Source organism: Parasteatoda tepidariorum, chromosome 3 (assembly GCF_043381705.1).
Source record: "Parasteatoda tepidariorum isolate YZ-2023 chromosome 3, CAS_Ptep_4.0, whole genome shotgun sequence".
Lineage (NCBI taxonomy): Eukaryota > Metazoa > Arthropoda > Arachnida > Araneae > Theridiidae > Parasteatoda > Parasteatoda tepidariorum.
The window spans coordinates 3,017,364-3,040,699 of NC_092206.1; the positions used below are offsets into that span (position 1 = coordinate 3,017,364).

The 23,336-nt window shown below is 28.2% G+C and overlaps 1 protein-coding gene across 1 annotated transcript in view; it reads left to right on the forward strand.

Moving 5' to 3' along the window:
• The window catches only part of LOC107447528 (tight junction protein ZO-3), a gene marked incomplete in the record, with an annotated part of 114,597 nt that overhangs the window by 85,522 nt on the left and 5,739 nt on the right, over positions 1-23,336 (forward strand). The window contains 8 exon segments of the mRNA XM_071178201.1: positions 2,267-2,477; positions 2,618-2,715; positions 6,434-6,652; positions 9,216-9,245; positions 11,785-11,830; positions 16,184-16,318; positions 17,850-17,926; positions 20,724-20,926. Coding sequence (XP_071034302.1) covers positions 2,267-2,477; positions 2,618-2,715; positions 6,434-6,652; positions 9,216-9,245; positions 11,785-11,830; positions 16,184-16,318; positions 17,850-17,926; positions 20,724-20,926 — 1,019 coding nt within the window.

Here is a 23,336-nt window from a genome sequence, read left to right on the forward strand (position 1 = left end):
ATGGAATTTGTCTTCGTGAGAAACTACTGAGACAATTTTCATTAAAAAATAAAAATTTTTTTTTTAATCCTTGACCTATTTTATATTTTTAGTTGGATCATTCTACAGTATTTTACTTCAAAGCGTTACTAAATTCGATCGATTATTTAAAACAATTTACCTACTCAACATTGTTTAGAATGATAAATGTATTAAAAATATTTGACTCTGAAATAGCTTTTTCCCCTTCTTGTTATGGGGCACATTTCACATGGTGAGTAGCATTTTTAGAAAGTAAAAGGTGCTTATTTTCGATTTTAATTTTATAAAAGCTCTTAAAGGTGCTTTTATCATGGGATGTTTTTAAAAAGTGCTTAATTATACCTTTTCGAAAATGAAATATTTTTTTCTTTATCTTGTCGATTTCGCGATTTCTTTACCATGTCGATTCTATTCAACGTTATCCAGAATTCATTCAACTATAATCTATTTCGGCTCACTGTTAGTCCATAGCATATAAAAACGCGAATAATTTTACATGTTGAATGAAATACTTCCGAGTCCATATGTGCATTTACTGAGCTGGGTTTGGTGAGATTCTTGCACTCTCATTTGCAACTCTGCGGCATTTTGCAAGATATTATCAATTTCAGGCTTCGTATTCTACCCTCTGATATCGAACCAAAAAATGTCTGGATCATTTTATAATGGCTAATATAACTAAGAAACGAGTTCTTTGTCTGAAACTAGTTATTTCATCATGATCATCTAAAATCCTTGAAAATTATTTTGCATTTTGCTAATGTATGTAGTGATTAAAAATATTGTTTGAGTACTTAAAAAGTATTTTAAATGTGCTTGTTTTTTGTTAAAAGATTTGGCTACCCTGTTTCAACTCTTGATTTGTTTAAACATTTCAGTTGGGTCATCCCACAGTATTTGCCCCTTCAAATTGCGTGCTACGAAACTTGATGAAGGAGTTTTAAATAGAATCTATATTGCCGCACAAGAGTAAAAATTCAAATAATAGTGTAGCTTATAGAAAGCATTAAAACTAATTGAAAATATTTTATTTTAAACATGGGACATTAAAATGTACAATCGTAAATAAACGTTTAATATTATCGTAATGCTTTAAATACGGCACCTCTTTTTTCTTCTTTTTTATTTTATATGTGTTTTTTGTTAAAAGTTTGATAGGTCTTATAAACAAAAAGGTTATTAATGTTATCTTTTCTTAAAAAAATTTAAATTACATTGGGTTCAAAATTATGAATGATTTGAAAGAGAAAACAATCTATTCTTGATTTTTTAAGAAATAGTTGTTTTAAAGTACCCATGATTATTCTTTTCTTTTTTTTTTTTTAGTGTGGATTTTGTTTCCGATTTGTTGCAAAAGAATTAATCATTGGGGTACATTTGTCACATTATTTTTACTTATGTTGAAATAAAATCAATTCAATAATTTTTATATGATTTTGCGGAAATTTTAAATTGCGCATTTGAGTCTTTAGCCTTATGCTGATTCCATTGTAAATTTATATAGTAGTTCGATCATTTTTTTTGTGTGGAAATTATTGTTACGAACTAAAAAAACCTTTTTATAAAATTTTATTTCAAGCAAAATATTTCACTTCTGAAATATTATAATTTTATTACATGCTTTTAATGTGATGATTTCATGGTTTTTACAAATGGATTTCCACATGATTTTAAAAATTCCAGTGTTTGTCAGTTGATATTATTTTGACAAAACACAAAATTTGTTAAAGTTATATTACTCATTTCTTCTCCTAGTGCAACTGAAAATTCAGCAAATCCTTTCCCTAGTACCTTACTAGAACTATCCCCACATTATTTACAACAGCCACATTGTTTATTTTTTCATAACTTGACATTAACATTTTGTTTTTACAAAAATGTGAATCTAAAACCCAAATTCTATCATCATTTTTAATCATGGTTTCACTTACTTCCACAAAGTGTGATGTTTAAGTACTTACTACAAAAATACTATTCCAATTCTCTAGTATATATAAAACATGTTAACTCAATTCTATGTTGGTAACTTTTCATAGATGAAGGTTGACATTGTCGATTACTCCTCGCCCCAAACTCTTAAATTTTAAAATCTCTATTTCTTCCATTTTCTTTTTGGTTTCTTCCAATGTCCTATAAGAAATAAGTTTCTTCCAGAGAAACTCTTAAGCCCAAATAATTTTATGTGCCTTTGAAATATACTGGTTGGAAATTCATAACTACCAAATTGTGATTTTTTTATTTTTAGGGAAAACATGCAATATTAGATATTACTCCCAGTGCTGTAAACCGGTTAAACTATGCTCAATTCTACCCCATTGTGATATTTATGCGTGCTGAAAACAAGCACGTTGTGAAAGAGATGAGGTCTCGTCTTGCCAAGTCCAGTCATAAAAGCTCAAAGAAATTACACGATCATGCAGTCAAGCTTGAGAAGCTGTGGTCACATATATTTACAGGTCAGGAGTTATTAAAAAATAAGTGTTTTCGTAATATTTTTTTTCTTATTTTTTTAAAACTTTTTGGAAGTTAACTTGCTTATAATCAGTCGAGTGGAAAGGATCGAAATGTATCTGATTTTTATCTTTGATTGTTTTAGCCACTATCACTCTGACAAGTGCGGATATGTGGTACAAGAAATTGCGTGAAACAATTGATAAGCAGCAACAATCATCCATATGGATTTCTGAATCAAAAGTAATTCTTCATTTATTTTATGAAATCAATTTTTCAGTGATGTTTAATATGTTATTCTATTGAAATATCTTGTCATTGGTTAAATTTAAAGAGAACAAAACCTTGATAGTCACATTTATTTTGAAAAGAATTATTTTAAAAAATTTATCACGAATTTTTAAAACTGCTCGGGTTAAAACAAGTTATTTTTTAAAAAGGACATAGTTAATTGCTAGTTATTTTTGATCTTACCAACGCAGATTTTGAGAAATATTTTTAAATATTCATTTTCTTAATTCTCGATTTATTTTATTCACTTTTTAAACTTAATTTCTTTATGTGAAACGTCAATTATTTTGCTTCCTTATAAATGTTGCCTATTCCTTGTGTAGCATTAAAGGGCTTTCAAGAAACTTTTGTCTTGAACAAAATTGGCACACTTTTGGTTTAACTCATCTAAATACTTATTGTTTCTGTTTGTGTGAAATTATGGTATTGAGGGGGGCATTCATCGATTGGTTTTTACAGTGAATTTTTTTATATTCCAGTTAATTTTTTATTCTAAAAAAAATACAAAAAAAATTAATGCAAATTTATGGAAAGTTGGACCTGCAAAATTGGTCTAAAAAAGAAAATTTTTTCATCAGAAAAGCTGCACAAAATCTAACTGTCTGATAGATTGCAGAATTAACACATCTGTTTCATGTAACAAATTTTATACAAAATAAATGGTTAAACATTTCAAAGTCATTAAAATAATTATTAAATATGCGCTATCACTTAAAACCAGAAATTATCTATTTCAGTAATTTCTCTTCAAATGTATGCAAAATTGTATCATGTATCATGTACAATTGTGCGAAATTGTACAGGTTCAAAATTGTGCAACACAATCGCAAACACATTACGTTAATAACAACCAATTTAATGTATTCAAATTTTATGTAAACCAAGTGAACCTAAATATAATAAAGATAAGTAATTGAAATACAATAAATTGATGAAAATAATCTTACAAAATTGTTAGAGCAATCGCTTTAGTTTAATTTGATTTGAAATACCTAAGTATTATTAAATCTAATTATTAAACAGCTAAAAATCCTTGTAATAATTACAAAAAATAGTAATAATTAAATAAAATAAAATAAATCTTGTTTTGCACGAAATTGTACTCCACTAAACAATCACAAACGCGTTTCTTTTTACTAATTTTAAATTTCTAAAATTTTCACCTGTCAAATGATAAGCAGCTATAATTTAATAAAAAATAATAAAACAGCCAATATTTGAAAGTAATTTTTAAAAATAGATATAAAAAGTAAGCAAATAATCTCGGTTTGCTAAAAATTAAGGCATAAAATGATGGAGAACGCATTATTTCTTTGTAATTAAATGCTAGTATCTGAGATATAAATAAATCCAATGATTAAACTGCTAAAAATCGCTAAAATAAAAGTCAACGTCTTCTCGATTAAAAGAGAGAGCGTTTGCTGTGCTATTATTATATTCTTGCAAACTGTTTTCCACCTGCATTGTTAATTCTTTTAATTATTATTGATCGTTCCTAAATTATAATAGTAGATCGCTGTAAAAGATGAAGAGTAATAATGAAATTTTGGGGAATCAATTCACCTATATAAAATTTTCAAGCTCAAATAGTTGAAAAACACCGTACGGGTCGCATCGTACTGTACACCGTACATACCAAAATTTCATGTTGTAAATCACAAACGCCGCGGCGCATCTCTGCGAAATTATTATGTAAATAGTAAGCTAAGTAAAAAAAAAAATTATCCAAATTTTTTCAGGAACTGACCAAAATTTAGTTATATTTTAGATTTTTTGTGATTTTAAGGAATTTTCTAAAATACATATGAAAATTAATTTTAGAAACAGTTGACAATACACATGGAGACACGTATATTTCTGGCACCAGAATTGAATTTTATTCCTGAAAAAGTTTACCAGGAATGGCGATAGGCCTCATAAATTATTTGTTGTATTATTTTAAGTTTTTTTTTTTGGCATGCCTGCTGGGGGAGTGGGCACAATCACTCACCTGCCCTTAGGGACCTACTTAACCTAATTGAGCCCTCTCTGCTTCACTACTACCAGTAATGAACTTTATGGAGGCTTTTAAATTTTTCCCCTCATTATACATATATAACAAGAAAATTGACTTGAACCTAAAATTGCTATTAAGTCCCCCTCCAATTTTAAAACGAAACAGCGTTCTGTCCATTTTATTGATTTTCTGACAATTCTATGTCCATCATACCGAATGTAGTTCTCTGATTGTTAACTTTATCATCTACCTGCGAAAAATTCATATCCTTGCTGACAGTAGGGCGAACTAAACCAATAAATGTTCAGTTGCTTTTATTTAGAAAAAAATTAAAATAAGGCTTACCTTTATTTAATTTGCTTTTATTTTTGAGAAACTGAAAACAAAGTTATAAAAAAATTTGGCTATTAGTTAAAAAACAAAATTTAAAAAAAAAATTAAATAAAGAGTTTAGTAATGTTTGGACGCTTTTTAATAATTTAACATTAGTACTTGAAGTATTTTTTTAAAAATTTTATTAAAAGTCTTTCAATACTTTTTGTTTTATAATTTGTTAGATAGTCAGTGTCATTTTTAAAGAAATAATTCTTTAGTCAATTTTATTTTTAAAAAACGAAAATAATAATAAATAAGTAAAAATATTTTTACATTTATTAAGTACAGAATTTGACCATTAGTTAATACTACTTTTTATTATTTTAAATAATTGAATAAAAGAGGGTCTAATGATGTTTCAAAAGCATGGTTTTTTTCCAACAAATAACTTTAAAAAAATAATTTTTTTTCTAAAGTGAAAATTTCTTTGGTTTGTTTTCTACTTTCTTTTTTTTTCTTTTAATTTTAATGCACATATGTAAAATATTTTGTTACAGTATTATTATTTTTAAACCAATAAATCTTAAATCATTTTTAATTTGAGAAAAATGAAATAAATCTTGGGTTTGCTTTGACTTCTTTATTATTTTAATTGAAAAAATTAAGCAACGATATTGATATTATACTAGAATATGTTTATAATTAATATTTTTGTTTGTAATAGATTTATTCCTTTTTATTTATTTTCGATTGATTTCCCATAGGTAGTTTCTGAACATATGCTAAATCGCGATGTCTAACAGACGATGTATCACGATTTAAAATTTCTGACCTCAACCAGTCCTTATCATAGTATTTGACAATTAAACTACAATTTTAATTATTTGGCTACTATTTTTGATAAATTTTAGCTCCTGTTCAGGCAACTATTTTCATAGTTTTGGCAACTATTTTCATGCTTGAGGCTCTTAAAGCAACTATTTTTGTTCATTTTTTACTGTGGCAACCCTGCATTAGGAGGATAAGCCACAACAAAAACAGGAGTGACCATGAACTTAAGACAGCTTTCACCATCAGCACACAAGAGTGTGGTAATCTTAATACAGCTCTCCTGGCTTATCACAAAACGGCAATGAATCAACCAGTGGTATCCATTCATTGATTTCTATCACAGCTATAATTCTTGTGGGGGAGTACTGTAGTGTGCCTGCCTCTACAAAAATACAATACCAATTCACTAGTATATACTATAAGCTATGTTAAACGTGATTCTATGTTGGACTACCTTTTCATAGATGAAGGATAACTACTATGGCCACACTATTAAATGGCATAATGAAATGAATTAATTTTTTTTAGCCGGAAGAAGCTATCTCTGATGACTTCCTCTTCCCCATGACTTCCAGACTCAGCTATGCCTCTTCACCAGAGAGTGATTTAGAACTTCCACCCACCACTCGTACTTCAGACCTACAAGGGATGGTAAAAGCTTCGAGTGATCCTAGCATTGCTACTCAGGATGAAATGTCTGGCCCTCCAGGATATAACCAAATACCTGGTTATCCTCGATCAAGACAGGTAACCCTATCCAGACGACAACCTTGTGTCAGAATTTCTTTGTCACCAAAACATTTTCAAGATCCTAAAAGGATTAAAAATTATTTTTAACGCTTTTTTAAAAAGTATTGTGTCTTATGTCACTTGTAGTGATGTTTAACTGGTCAATATTGACGTTTTAACTGACGTCCCACTAGGATGAAAATGAGTTCTTTACCATGTCCATTTTAGCCTTTCATTGTTCTATCCAACATTTTCACAATTCATTCAACAGAAAGTAGTTATTTTATCATCTTTGAAAATTATTTTGTTAATGTACATAGTGCTTAAAAGGAAGGTGCTTATTTTTTGTTGAAAGCTTTGGCTACGCACCCTGTTTTATGGAAGGTAACTTTCAATTTGAATGATAAAGTTCCTTATTTCAAAAAAAAAAAAAAANAAATCAAAAAAAAAAAAAAAAAAATTGAAAGGGTGTGGTTGAGGAAAAAAAAAGTGTTAAAGAAAAGTCTACCTGTAATGAATTTTTTTGTTTGCAAGGAAAACAATATGGAGCTCTTTGTTTGATAAAACATGTGAACACCTTCACAGTTAGTAGTTTCAGAGGTGTTAACTATTATTCTTTATCTATAATTATTACGATTTCATACTCGAGAAGTTTTACAGTTGAGTAATAAAAGTGACGCTTTTTTTGTATAAAAACATACTTATAAAGCTTTTTACTTTTTGTTACTTTATTAAATATATCTTCTTTAAAAGCCATTTTTTTGCACTCCTAAGCATTTGTAATGGAATTGTTTAGTTTTTTTCCATTTTGTACAGTAGGGGTGCCCAAAATTTTTGAGTGAATGGCCACTTGCACAACAGGTAGATTAACGTAGGACGCATATTTAGTCATATTAGCAGCAAATATTATAGTTTTTATGTAAACATTAGTGTTCTAAGCACTAAGCATTTTTTATCAGTAAACTTAAAAACATATTTGCAGAAAATTAAATACTTTGAATTATTTGAATTTTGTTAAAAACTAAAATAAGTGATACTTTTTTTAACAAAACTTTTTCCATTTTTCACAATAATTAATTTATCATATATATATATATACACNTATATATATATTGTGGGGGTGTTATAAACTCTAACTAAAAAGATGTTTACAAAATGAAAGTGCAAAAAATATAAAAATTTTATAGTGATATAAATTAGAATTAATTATTTTAATTAACAAAAATTTATAATGTTTAAACAAAAACCGAATTAAAATAAACTTTTTTGTTGCGTTTAGAAGCTTCTGCGGGCCACAAGTTGCTCACCCCTATTGTACAGTTTCATTTATTTTCAGTTTCACTCAGTCTCCTGAAAGAAATGTTTTCTCTTGGGTGAAATGCCAACCTGATTTTACAATCTCAAAACTTAATAATTTACATTGAAAGTAATAATTTCGAAATCAAAGGGCTACTTAGATTAAATAATATTTTTTAAAAAAGAAATTTGAAATGAATGCACTAAACTAATTTTTTTTAAATAAATGTTCTATAATTTAAAATGTAATTCTTTTTTTTTTTTTTTTTGAAATTTTTTTCTTCAAGTTTACAGATTCTAACACAAGGGGGAGGGAGGACAAAAACAATCTAATTTATTAAAATAAATTTCAAAAGTTATCTTTTAATCAATAAAATTTTTATGCTTTTATTTGCTTACTTACATTTTTAAATAAGTGTCTGATTTTTTTTTTTTTTTTTTTGAAGGGTGGAATTATTTTGCTACTTTTCATTATGAAAAAAATAAAACTAACCTGCTTACTTTGCATTACACTATTTTTATTTAAAATAAAGATAATACTACTTCAGTTGAGTTCCTTTACCAGATGGTAGGTTTACCATACTGCATCGTCTTATTTTTTAATTTCTCAAATTTTTTTTTAAAAAATTTACTGCTCTATATGAAAGTACAATCTGAAACCAGGGATGAGATTCTTCCGCGGATTCGCGGATTTCCGCTTTTTTTCAGATTTTTCCATTTTTCCCACTAATTTCCGCTGAAAATTTTTTTTGCACAAGTTAAAATATTTTATGNAATCTGAAACGCTCTAATAAATAAATTTTAAAAAAAGAAGAGGTATTTTAATAAAATTTTGTATTAATTTATTTGCATTGACATACTTACTGACTTTCACTCACTCTAATAAAGATTTTTCCCAAGTAGTAGTAAAATAAGAATTGAAAAATCAATTGTAAATAGAATTGTCAAACAAGTTTTATATTTTGTCCGAGTTTAAGCACTCTGGCATGCCATTATCTTACATATATGTAAATGTTTATTTATTCTTATGTAGTGGTTGTCAAAATCATTCTAAATTAAATTTTATAAATCCAAAAATTAAATTTGGAAAAAAGAAAAAAAAGAAAAAAAAAACATAATTTTTGCTATCACTTTAATATAAAAATAAAATCACCCAGGAAATCTGGATGAATTGGCAACTATGCGCTAATAATAGATGTGTTCAATAATTATGAATATGTATGTTCTAATAATTACTTATAAATAATCTATAATATTTTGATAAAACCTTTTCATTCTTTTCCAGCCTCCTTTTGATTATATTCAACAGCAGCAAGTGAGTATAATTTTTCCTAGTTTTCATTCCTTGTCAGGGGTCTGTCCAGGCCATATTTACTACCATTTAGCTGTACCTTCACGAATTCAACTTTAGGAAGTAGTTTCACAAAATACTTTTCTTAAAAATATATTTTTGTATCCCTTAAGAAACGATTAATCATCCATATTTTTGTGTTAATTATTTACTGTAATTTTCACAAAATCTCAAAAAGCCCTCGAACAAGAATATCGTAGTTTTCTGTAAATAAAAATCTAAATCTGGATGGAAGTTATATTTTGTTTTATGACTGGTGTTAAACAGTCAATTTTGAGTCCTTGATGACTCCATAGCCTGGTCAATTTGATCCCCCTTGGGTCAATCATTTGATCAAACTAGCCCATACCTTCTCCTGTTTTTTAACAAAGACTCCTGTATTTTACGACTATCTCCTGTTTAATTGTATATTTTCTCCGTTTTTGTTGAAGAATTTTAAAGAAACAGACAAATTTGACGCCAAAATATCCGCAGATGTCAAGTATATTATTCTTCTTGCTTGACAGATTGTGCTTTTGTCAGTACTGTAGTAGGTTTTGTGTTAATATTTTAAGTACTCCTTGCGGTCAGGCTTGCTGTGGGACGTTTTCGTGGTTTTCCTCTCCATGTAACGCAAAATTGAGTTAGTTCCATCAAAAAGTACTCCACAAAGGCAAATTTCTTCCAATACTTGATTGATCCAGGAGGCTACGGATTTGCTGGCTACAGAGTTGAATATTAGTAGCCAGTAAGCCAAAATTGGGTATGCTGTTTAAAAACTGTTTAGAAATGGTTTAAGTAATTATAAATAATAGTTTAAAAAAATCCCCTTTAGATGAAGATTTATACACTTTTTTTTTACTTTGCTAAATGTATCTCCAATTTTGAATTTCTCTTTTTTACTTGCATGATTAAATGTGTGATGTTAAAACTTTAGTCGTAGCTCAAAAAATCTCCTGTTACAGTGTAAAGTCGCATATCCGGAATCGGTGGGACTTCCAGAAGTCCGTATAATAGATTTTTCCGTATAATAGACCCCCAAGGTAAACAAAGATTAAAATGATTTAATAAGCAATCTGAATCTAAGAAGCAAAAAATAAATAAACATTATTTTTAAGGGGAATAATGTTTTAGCATTAGAATATCTAATCAATCAAATATAAAATATTAGAAGAAAAATATTATTGCTGAAAATATGGAAAACGAAAATTTTTTAACAGTTATGAAAATATTAATCCGCCATTTTGAACTAGAATGATTTAAGCAGGAAGGGGAAATTCACGTCATTCTGGAACAAAGCTTAAAATGATCTAAATCTAAGAAGCAAAAAATAAATAAACTTTATTTTTAAGGGGAATAATGTTTTAGCATTAGAATATCTAATCATTAAAATATGAAATATTAGAAAAAAAGATATTGCTTAAAATATAGAAAACGAAAAAAATTGACATATGAAAATAATAATCCTCCATTTTTAACTAGAATGATTCAAGCAAGAAAGGGAAATTCCCGTCATTCATTAAGGTGGGTAGGTTGAGCAGAAAAATTCATTTCCTCCTTATTTGTGAAAGAAAATAAGTGTAAAGAGGAGATCATTTAAGTTGGTGGGGAAGTAACAAATTGTTTTCTCTCCAATCATTGGTTATCAATTAAGCATAAAGGCAGGGCACGCTGATCGGGTTCTCTTTATTTTTTCTTCTATGACTAAAAGAATCTGCTAAAGAAAGAATGTTACTCCCTTTTTCCCCCCGCCTCCTAAATGTTAAATGGTAGGGGGAAGAACGAATGTTTTGTTTCTCAAGGACGTGTATCCTTTTAAACCTATTCAAATTTTCCATTTTGACTCCCCCTCCACCTTAACGCTTGCCCCGTTTACCCTTTTCCACAGTATTTCTTCTTTCAATAAAAAGGTTCCAGGAAATGCCTCTTTTACTAGCCACTTGCATGGGAAAGGAGAGGAGGGGGAAGGGACTCAGTTGCGGTCTTTTGAAAACAAATGTTCCTCTTTTTCCTACATTCCAATGGAGGAGCGTCACTAACGGTCACTCAATGGTCTTGGTAGATCTTCACCTCCCCTTTCTGGTGATTTATGGGTTCGATGCGTAAATCAGTGGTTCAGTGCAAGCTAGAAATATGTTGGTTTTTTTTTTGTTTTTTTTTTAAGGAAAGGGGAAGAAGGAGAGATGTTTGTTTATTTTGATTGTTAAAAAGTGTCCGGGAAAAGGACGTCCGGATATGGGACGTTACACTGTATTTCGTTTAGCCCTTCGTATTTCAGCAGCCCTTCGTTGAGGACTTTTTGGATGGAACTCATTTGTGTTAAATGGAGACCACAATTAGCAAGAGGATTCTCTCTTAATATATTTATTCATTTTGCAATAATCCCCAATTCAGCCCCTCTTATTAGCCCCTTCTTTAAATTTCTGCAATTCAATTATATTTTATTTCTAAAATTCTTATTAAAGAAAATTTCTAAGAAATCTTTAAATTTTATCTGTTTAAATTTATTATTTTCTAATTTCAGGATTCGTTATTGAACACAGATATGAATTCTGCAAAATATATTTCAGGTAAGACATCATTTTTGTTAATGTGAGTCCTATGTTATTATGCGAATCCTATGCTATGTCAGAGCTTTGATACCAAAGGAGTCAAAAAATTATTTATGCCTCATTAAATGCAGGGACCTAAAAGCCTCTCATTAAAAATTATGTAAAAAATAAAGAATTAGTTGTCACCAGTATAAGATGTTGAAATGAAACTACTCAACTAATCATCAAAATCATTCCACTAGACTTATGAAAATACAGATTATATTTTTTGACTAAAAGCGAGGTCTTATTTAAAAAATGAATTCTCTTAACCCGTGAAATCTGTTCTTCTTGATGTCCCAGAATCTTGTTTCATTCATAAAAATACTGATTCCCTTATTAACAGCATGAGTTCTGTGTCATTTTACCCTGACTTGCCTCTCTTGACTACTGCAGCTTTTCTAGTATTGTTTTTCACCTTTATTTTTCGTTAGCAACTTGACGTTTTATGTTTGAATTTTCCTTCCTAGTGAGAATAAGCCCTTATTTTGAAAGGCTTGAAACATGTCAACTTTTATTATCTTCATATTTTTTTTAATTAAATTGAAATTTTCAGTGATATTTCTTCACTGTTTTGTTATTTATTTGCTATCCCCGTAGGGTATGTTTTCTTATTTCCTTTTTCACAAAGATTGTAAGAAATATATGTTAAGGGAACACCCCATACACCCATTATAGTGCATGTATGCACAATATATAGTCAAACTTTGAAATTCCCAAAAATATATATATATATATAAATTTCTTATGCATTTGGATATTGAAATAAAAAAACTCTTTAAGATTTATAAGTACAATAAAGCCTTTTTGCCTTTTTTAACCATTGATTTTGTGAAATAATTCTTTTAACCAAAAAAATTACTTCTGAAAGTTTCAAAATACAGTATTGTGAACTTTCAAGAGACCAAAATTTTGGTTCACCTTATCCATTCTGCAAATAATTTTAATTGATCTTACCAAACTTTCCCCTTTTATTACACATTATTTAAATAAATGATGAATAGAATTAAAATCCAGAGTTGACTGAAAACTACGTAGTAACAGAAAAATGTGTTAACTTTTATTTTTTATTACTCTTTGTCTTGCATACAAAAAAAAATATTAAGTATTCTTTAGCTGATGAGCAATCCTCAACATCAGATATGGAAACACTTCCCGACTCTCAGATAATTTTCCCTGAATTTATGTTATTCCTGTTTTTAAACCTCTTTAACCAGTCATTTGAGCACATAAAAGTAATCTCACCCAATCACTTAGCAAATTCATCGTCTTTGACTTAAAGCATTTGTCCAGATACTGGAAGATGGCATCTTCTTTGAATGCTGAATCCATTCAATAATGAAGCAAACAAGAAAGAATACTCATTGCTACATTCCACGCTATTAATGGTTTAAAAAATCGGTATATGTATTTATTTTGAAGTAGACATTTCAATATTATTACAAAAAAAAAATGAAGAAAATAAATCAGTGGAGGACAGAAAAAAGTTCATAATATCCAACTTCCTTTCATTTTTTGGTTCACTATATCCATAAATAATAACATTATATGTGTGCATTATGGCACAGGAGGGAACATTTCGTTCACTATAAACCGTGTTCACTGTATGATTGTATTTTTATATAAAAATTATCTGAATTGCCCATCATAGCCATTATTAGGAAGAAAAAGAGTTATTTTTAGTTTAATTTCAACACCCTTATGAAGACAAAAACCCAATTTGTCATTTAGCTATCAAATGAAGGATACAGGAAATATTAAAAACTCTTAGCTGAAGTCTTATTTTCATTATTTATCTACACAAACTTTATATTTAATAAGTTTTAAAAATACTTGTATTTTGGAAAAAAAGGCAACATAAAACTAAGAAAATATATTTATTAAACTGCAAAATGTTTTACTCACAACTAGGGAAAAATAATAATTTAAGAGTTTCATGTTGCTCTTATTAACATTAAGTATCTTTTTTCTTTTTTTAAAATTTATATGTCTGTTTTGAACAACAATTAATTTTGACATGGTTAAGATTAAGAATATATTTATAAATTATATTTAAAAATATTTTTGGTTTAAATCAATAATTAAAAAAAAGAAAAAAAAACAATCGAGCGATTTAAGTCATACCAACGCTTCTTAAAAATATAAATAAATAAATATCAACCTCGATAATTGAGCACAATAGAAATACTTTTTTTAGACTTAATTTACTGAATCCCTAGTTTTCCTTCTTTTTTTTTTTTCTTTAGTTGAGGTAATACTTTTCTGAAAAGTTTAATGTTCATCCCCATTGTTTTCAATTCCAAATGGTGTTTTCAGAATGAATGAAATTTTATTTAAAACAATGTCTATGGTATCTGCGTTACTGGAAAGTCATGAATTTTGGTATTGAACAAAATTTGTCATGAAATGTCACGATTTTAACTATTTTTTTCAGAAGAATCATGGAAAATCATGGGTTTATGACGTCAAAAAATCTTAATTTTTAAAATGGAATTTACCTCTCTCCCAATTTCACAGTGTTCTGATGTTCCAAATATCTAAATTTTTATCACAATCCCCACTCACAGTCATATTCTATTAAAATATGAAATGTTTTTATCCTGTTCTTTAAAAATGATGGTTTCTTTCGAAAAAGGAAAGAAAAAACATTATTTCTAGAGCGAATCATCTTTTAAACTTCTGTGATTTCAGAATTTATATATTTATTACTTATTTTTTATTTTATCAATTTAAAATTCTAGTTTAGGCTTTTTATATTATACTAACTTTAAAGAAGAAATAAAACTGGTTTAAATAACTGCATATATCTGACAGTATTTAGTTATTTGATTTTCTATTTTTTCAGCTATTTTATTGCTTCAACTCTTTCTTTACTCTGTTTTTTAAGTTTAATATCAATAAATATGAAGGTGCAGAGTATAACAGTTTTGGTTATGCCTATCATTTCAATTAATGTTATTATAATGCTTTTTTAAATTTATTGTTGTGTTTTCTTTTGAGAAAATAGTAACTTTGGTAATTCATGAAAAATTCTTGAAATTATTCATGGAAAGTCATGAATTTGAGAATCTAAAATGTAGCCCTGAATGTCTCAAAAAATAGAAATTTAAAGTTTTGTAACTACTGAAACAAAGTTATATACTTTTATAAAAAATCTTCCTAAGTCATTTTTGATACATGATTGGAAATGCTGTTAATGAATTTAGGCATAAAATTTTCTTATGGAAAATACAATCCTAATTGTTTAGTCAAAATCGCAGTTGCGGTCTTTTATTTCTCAGAAATTTTTTCAATTCAAATGAAGTCAAATTTTATATTGTCCTATATGGATTGTTTAAGATTAAAAAATTTATGTACATAGCAATTCAACCTTACTTTTTTACCTTTTCAACATTGGGTAATAGAGTTTCTCGACTGAATTGCAATAATTCTTGATTTACGAAATTAGTTCTATAGATATGACAAAAACTTCCAAAATAAGTGGCATTAATTCTTTAGCATACTTAATGTCTCTCCTTTTAGATGAAAATACAATAGTTAAATCAGAAGTACAATGTGCATCCAATCTGCTAATGTACCTGACTAAATTATTCGACGCACTATAAGATTCTATGAAAAATCCTAATTATCAGGTGATACTATACAACTTTATTGTTTTTGTGCAGCTGAAACCGGTTTGCACTTGTTTATGTTCGCGTATCAAATAGTTAACATTGTAATGCAATGTATTAAAAATATATACAAATAGGAAGTATATTAAATAATCTCCGAAATGAAAAACCCATTACATGAATGTTTAAATATAGAAGTATTGCATATAAATTCGTGCAAAACATGTAATTATTGAAAAACAACTGTACGTCTAATTATTTGGTCTAATTATTATAATATACTAATATAATACCTGGTGTAATTAGTTCTAGAGATATGACAGAAACTTCCTATATTTATATAATATATCGTTTAATTTATCCAATCGTCGAATTTATATTATATACACATCTATTGATTTGGTCTAATTATTATAATATACTAATATAATGCTTGATATAATAAATGTTCTATATTGATATAATATATCGTCTAATTTATCCAATCGTCGATTTTATATTATATATCGTCTAATGTAACCAATTGATACACTAACGTAAGCATGTGCAAAACGGTTTCAATTGTGTAAAAACAATAAGGCTGTATAGTATCACCTGATAAATAAGATTTTACATATAATATTAAAGTGCTTCTAATAATTTGGCCAAAGACTGTATATAATTACACCAGAACTAGTAATATTTTCTTATTTTGAAGTTCATAAAAAAATATGATTTTCAGGAAGTGATGGTACTCTAAAAGCCCGATCACCACTCCAAGCTGAACCCCCGCCCAGGGTTGATAGAGCCAACAAGCCCACTCATTATAGAACAGCACAAGAGCGGATGTTTGCACGTCACTCTCTTTTGCTTGAAAGTAAGTCTTCCTATCAGGGGGGGGGGGGAAGCAAAACCACAATTTAAAAACAAAACGGGATTTTTTTTCTCATTTAAAAATTTTTTTTTGTATTATATAAATTAACTGGCTATTATTATTTTATACAGAGATTTTTTAAGTGTGATCAGATCTTTTTGTATCAGCTAATTGTTTTGTATATAATAATTAACTGGCAGACTAATTTAAAATTAAAACCTTAATTTTAAGCTTAACTATTTCCCTTTCCAATTTTTCATAAGTTTTAAATTGAAATAAATTATTTTTTATGTGTGAAAAACATACCATCAGCTTACTATCCTGAGTTATCTCGCTCAAATGAAAAAAGTTAAATACAGTACAGAACCCGTTATCCGGAAATCAGAAAACCGGAAAACCAAAAAACCGGAACGAAATTCGATAAATTTTCCCGCCATTTTTTAAACAAAATTTTTTTTTCTTTATTTTTCTTTCTTTTTTAAAAGATGTTCACCTTACCATCATTTTGGAAATAATCATTAGTGTAATACTTCATCGTTTTTTCTTCTTTTTAAGATTATTTCCCAAAAAAAAATTTTTTTAGTTGGGTTTAACAATAAAAAAACGGCTTTTTGTAGCGATTCAGAAAACCGGAAAAATCAGTTATCCGGAATAGGAATGGTCCCGATCGTTCCGGATAATCGGTTCCCTACTGTATTAGTCTTTGTGAGGAACAACACAAAGTGATAAAAAAATCAGTGAAGTTTTTCCTTTTAAATCCAGCGTGTATACACAAAATACGTTTGCTGTCCCACAGTGCAAACTCTGAAACAAACTTTTTATCCCAACAGATTTTTTCTTCCAATCGACTAAAAACGCAATAAAACGAATTGGGATAATAAATATTTGCGACCTATAGATACTCTGGATAGTAAGGGAAGCTGTTAAAGATAACTTGTGTCTTATCAAATGGAGAATAAATTAGATTTGGAAACATAAAAAGAGCTGGAGACCCACAGTTCTCTAAACATTTTCATAAATAAGAGGCAGAAAAGCATCTAAAGCATGATAATTGCATATTTTAATATTATTTTTATCATAATGTTTAAAAAATTATTTCAATCATTTATGTTCTTTGTTTGCTTTTGGTATGTAGGAAAATTATCTGTTTAAAGTGATTTTTGTCCAGATTATTGATTATGTATTAAAAAAAAATTACTATAGAAGCTTATTTTTGAATAATTGTGATTGTTTTTTACTGGTACACTTAAGGATTTAATTGTTTGTGCTTATCCTGCAAAGTCATTAAAATATTGACTAATTATCTTAATTACCTATGTTTTTTTAAAATTAGTTCTTTAAATTAATTATTTAAATAATAATTTTAATCCTTGACCCTTTTTTATCTGATGTCCTTCATTCTTTTAGATGCCCAAAAGGATCCAACTATTTTAATTATTAATTGTGACTAATTATCTTAATTACTAATGTTTTTTAAATTAATTGTTTGAATAATAATTTAAATTCTTCAAATAATTTAAATCTTTTGTTTTAGGTGCCCAAAAGGATCCACCCGATTATATAAACACAGGGGCTCAACCTCATTCATTGGAGCGGTCAAATGGTAGATTGGTAAGATATTTTATTTTTGTACTTTTACTAACCTTTCAAACTATTCTTTTTTCTAATTTGAATTTATGCATTACTTGTCATAACACTCAAATTCTTTTACAAAAATATTATTTTTAATTGTTATCAGGGCTCGAAAATTAGCCCGTCCGCCCATCCTCGGCGATCAAGAATTCCCCACTCGTCCGCGCAGATGGCCATTTTCCCCTTAATGTTCGTAATACATTTTCAATTTTTGTTATCTTGCAAGAGTCTAGCGCCTCACTTTTAAAATGACCCTCTAATCTAGAAATACAGCAAAATATTGCGTATGGTGGAATTGATGTTTTCTGTGTCTGGGAGTACTGCAGTGGTTAAAAGGGGCTTTTTAGCAATGAACTTACAAAAAAACCCATTACGTACTGGTCTTAAACAAGAAGCGTTAAACGCAATTATTTACATCTACCTAAATGGAAAATCCCTTTCAGATTTCTGTAAAGAAAACTCAGTAAATCATTGGCTTCATTGTGAAACTGGTGAACTTCATATTTGATTAATTTAAAAACGCAGTACCCTCGCATAAATTGACATTCCAGATAACTTGACCTTTGTCATTTAAATTATTTCATAAAAGAAATAATAGGTTACTATTAGTAACCTAGTATTCCTTTTATTACTGTATAATGTAATCCTAGTAACTACTTATTCATTGTGCAATTTATATAAATGTTTGTAATAAATAAGAGAAAATTATATTTTTATTTATTTAGAAGCTACAGGTTAGTTTCAAAGGAGGACGGGTACATTGTTGGACAAGCCGTCCTCGCGGGACGTGTAAATTTCTGTGTTTCTCCGAGACCTGATTGTTATGACTCTTTTCATTCTTTTTTTTATTACAAAAAATGACATATTTGATAGTTTTTTTTAAAGCTTTGCTTAATTTTAAAACGAAGAAAAAAGTATGTAATTTTTCTAGCCAAATTTATAAAAGGTGACAAAGTATTAATCGCTTCCCTTGCCAATTTTTTTGAAAAAAAATAATTGGCAAAGAATCAACCTATTTTTTTATTTCATTAATAAATACAAGGAACTAAAACAAAACATAATACACAAGTTCTAAGTTGAAATTTTAATTTTTCTTTGTGTGAGAAAATATTTAATTTACTCTCAGTTTACTATCCCAAATTATCTGGATCAAACGAGAAAAGTTAAATATTAGTCTTTGTTCACCTCTTCATCATCCGCATTACTTTCGCTCAGGAATGCAATTTTTTTACTCTTTTTTTTTCTATGTAAATTCTTCCACCATCGTATATACAATTGAACAAAACACGTCTACAATCCCACAAATAGCAAACCTCCCATATAAAAATGGCTAAACTTCCAATCACAGAAATTATCATTATTTTTTGTTTTGCTTCCGGCCGAGTAAAAACGTGTTGACAAATTCTGCTATGCCCAAGTTTAGTAGAGATAATAAATATTTGCAATGTGTACATACCCGAGTTAATTCAAGATAATCAGGTTGACTCAAGATAATCGGGTTAACTCAAGATAATCAGGTTGACTCAAGATAATCGGGTTGACTCAAGATAATCAGGTTGACTCAAGATAATCGGGTTAACTCAAGATAATCAAGATCTCAGTTATGAAGGGGGTATGACATTCCGGTACTTTTTGTTAAGGCGAAACCTGGTTCTGAAACTTCTATGAACATTTTGCTTCTTTTCATTTTGTAATTTTAACTTTGGTTTTTTTGAAAAAAGTTAAAATTACAAATTTTATTATTATTGGTTCATAATACTAACTAGTTAAGAGGCTGTTTATGTGCAATGTTTTAAACCAATGGTGCAATTCAGACCATTTGTTAACTATCTATATAACCCTACTTAAAATTTTTTTAACTGTGATCGTGATATTTTATTCCCTTATGGTTTTTTCGAGGATTAGCGGTTGAGAAATTTGAAAAAATAACTTAGTATGGATATTTTTAAATTTTTATTTAAGTATTTATTGAATAATTCATAATTTTGCAAACTCCTATTCATTGTAAATTGATTTTTAAACAAGAAAGATTAAAGGCAAGTAAAAATAAGGAAACATAAGCCAAATAAAAACTTTAATATCTTTAGATGATAATTATTATTAAAAAATTATTTCTTATAATTTTAGATTTTATAGCATTTGCATTCTATACTAATATGTCCTTATTCTATAGCAATATGTCTAGTTCTATAGTAATATGTCTTGTATTTATGTCTTTTTAAATATGTTGTTTGGAATATTTTTTTCTTTAAAATTTGAGATCCTTATTGCTTAATTATGGTGCATTCCTTTGAAAAGTTTTCTCTTACAATGATAATATATTTATTTTAAACAGCATTTTTAAAAAGTGCTTAAAGATGTTCGTTTTTTAAAAGCCCTTAAAGGTGCTTTTTTCATTGGGTGTTTTTAAAAAGTGCTTAATTTTCCCATTTTCAAAATGTGATTTTTCCTTTACCATGTTGATTTTCGTTTCAAATTATGCAAAAAGACACAGTTCACATTGTTCTATTCAACGTTTCCACAGTTAATTCAACTCTAATCTATTTTGGCGTACCGCCTGTCCATTGTGTATGGAAATGCCATTTGTTTTACACAATTCAAAATTTCATGGTTTTTTACAGTTATCAAAAACTATGAACAAAAGTTTTTTTTTAACAAAAGTTTTTTGAACAAAAGTTTTTTTTATTTATTTCTCCAATATTGGCAGGAATGCCTGTTAAATGAAATGAAACTTAAATTATTTATTGTGAATACTGATAATATATTTTGTTTGCAGGGTGCATTTGACAGCTCCTCCTATAGTAGTGACTCTTACAATCAGTATTCATCTAACCCCATGGACAATAAAAATAGGGCTGAACAGCCTTACTCTGCTGCTGCTGCTGGAAGTCCTTACACTATGTATGGGCGACAACAGCCTCCCCCACCTCCAAAAGTGGACAGGTCAAGACCACCACTAAATCTCAATAATAAATACAGGTACATCATGATAATATATAGTCAAACCCCACTATAGAAAACCTGCAAGGGACCGTTCACTATATTCGTTCTGCAAACAATTATAGTTAATCTTACCTAATTCCCCCGTTTTTTATGACACATTATTTAAATAAATGAGCGATAAAATGAAATAAAAAAGTGACTGAAAAATAATATGTAGTAACTAAAAAATGTGATTACTTTTATTTTTTATGGCTCTTCGCCTTGCGTACAAAAAAACTTTAGTAATCTCTAGTTGATGTGCAATCCTCAACATCAGATATGGAAACTGACTCTCAGATAATTTTTCCTGAATTTATGTTACTCCAGTTTTTAAACCTGTATACATTCGAGCACATAAAAGTAATCTCGCCAAATTCATTGGCTTGAAGCATTTGTCCAGAAGATTGCTGAACCCATTTAATAATGCTATTCCACATTGAAGCAAAAAAATGCTACATTCCATGCTGTAAATGGTTTCAATATATGTATTTATTTTGAAGTAGAAATTTCAAAATTATTGCATAAAAAATGAAGAAAATCATATTATCCTCTCTTGTTTTGGTTCACTATATCCACAAAAAATAACATTATGCAGCAAGGCACGAGAGCAAATATTTTGTTCACTATATCCAGGAGTTCACTGATTAAGGACTTGTTGAGTAATATTGAAGAGAAAAAAAACTGTAAAAGGTAGGGGGGGGGATTGAAGCTAGTGTGGACAGTTTATATAAATTTTTATTAAGAAAAAGCTTGCTTATTTTTACTTTCAAGCAGGGTTTCTTAATTTAAATCAATTAATTTTTTTAAAAAAGAAAAAAATTATGGATTTGAATCAAATGATGTTTTAAAAGAATTCATTGCTTTGAAAGTCTATATAGCATTATAATTCGAGATAGTTAAATTTTGTATTGAATTTTATAGTTTTAAAATTTATTGTAAATATTTGGTTGTATAAATAGTCATCAAAATTACATGTGGTCTTTGAAATTATATTTTATAAACCACATAATTATATTAATTATTACATCATGTGATCAATAAAAAATACAGCAGTTTTTAAATTGCATTTTAAAATTTTTAAAACTTTTTTTTTTATATTTATGCAAATTTATTTAAAAAGCAAACCAAAATTGTTATAATTTTTTTTTTATCCTTCTGCATTTTTTTTATCCTTATGTATTTTTTTATCTTTATATATTTGTAAAAAGTAGTTACTGAATATGATCTTTTTTTTTTTGCATGACACATGAAGTTAAAATTCTTCAAATTTTTTAGATTTAAAAATTTTTTGCCTAAACCACATTTTATTCTAATAATGTAATGGTAAATTTCTGAATTTTAAAGTACCTAGAATAAGTACTGAGAATTTAATTTTCCTAATATTGCATACAATATCAGTGTTTAAACTATTGTTGACATAGTTTTTTAAGGTTATTGACAAATTACACTTAATGTATTATTATTCCACTTGGAATTAATCATATGTTTTATAATGTATAACAGTTCTGTTGAAAAAATTAAACAAATATCATAAAAGAGCTCAACTAAATGATTTGGTCTATGGTGATTACATGCAATGCTCCCTGTGGCAGATTTTTTTCGGGGTTTCCGCGACAAAACTCTCTCACACTAATATTTTTCTGCAAGATATTTTCAATAATAAAAAATATGTATGTTACTAATTTAAGGTAACAAAAACACTGTGTTTACAAAATCTATGTAGTTTTTTTACTTGAATATGTAATATTTTTTTTAATTCTAATATTATGGGCGATATTCTCGCATTTTGTTGGGGGGCACACACTGATTATTTCCTTTATTACATTTTACAAATCATCATCACATTTAGAAAATAAATAAATATCATGAAATCTGTAGCAGTATAACATTATGGATTGATGACGAAATCTCGCAAATCATACTCCTCAGGGGTTATTCGAATGCATGTTTCGTTTCGAGATTTAATTGTTGTAATAAATAATATCAGGTTTTAAAAACTATGTGGAAAGCAATAACTGCCAGAAAAATCGATAGAATCATTGCCTTAAAAAGTAAAATGCATGTTACGTTTCAAGATTTGATTGTTGTAATAAATAATATCAGATGTTAAAAACTATGTGGAAAGCAATAACTGCCAGAAAAATCGATAGCCTTAAAAAGTAAATGATGAAATTCGGATTTCCTATGTTAACTTAAATATATCGGTAAATCTAAAAAGCCACGTGAAAACCTGTGTTCAATCAATATGGATTTACGATATCTTCGTAAATTGAGCACTTCAAATTGTAGGTTTCTGCAGAAAAGTATTATTATTTTTTACTTCCCAAAAGCAAAATATTTCTACAAGAAGTCGCTATGCAATTCTGCCACTGGGGGGCATTGCTCAGTGATTTATGAATTTAAATTA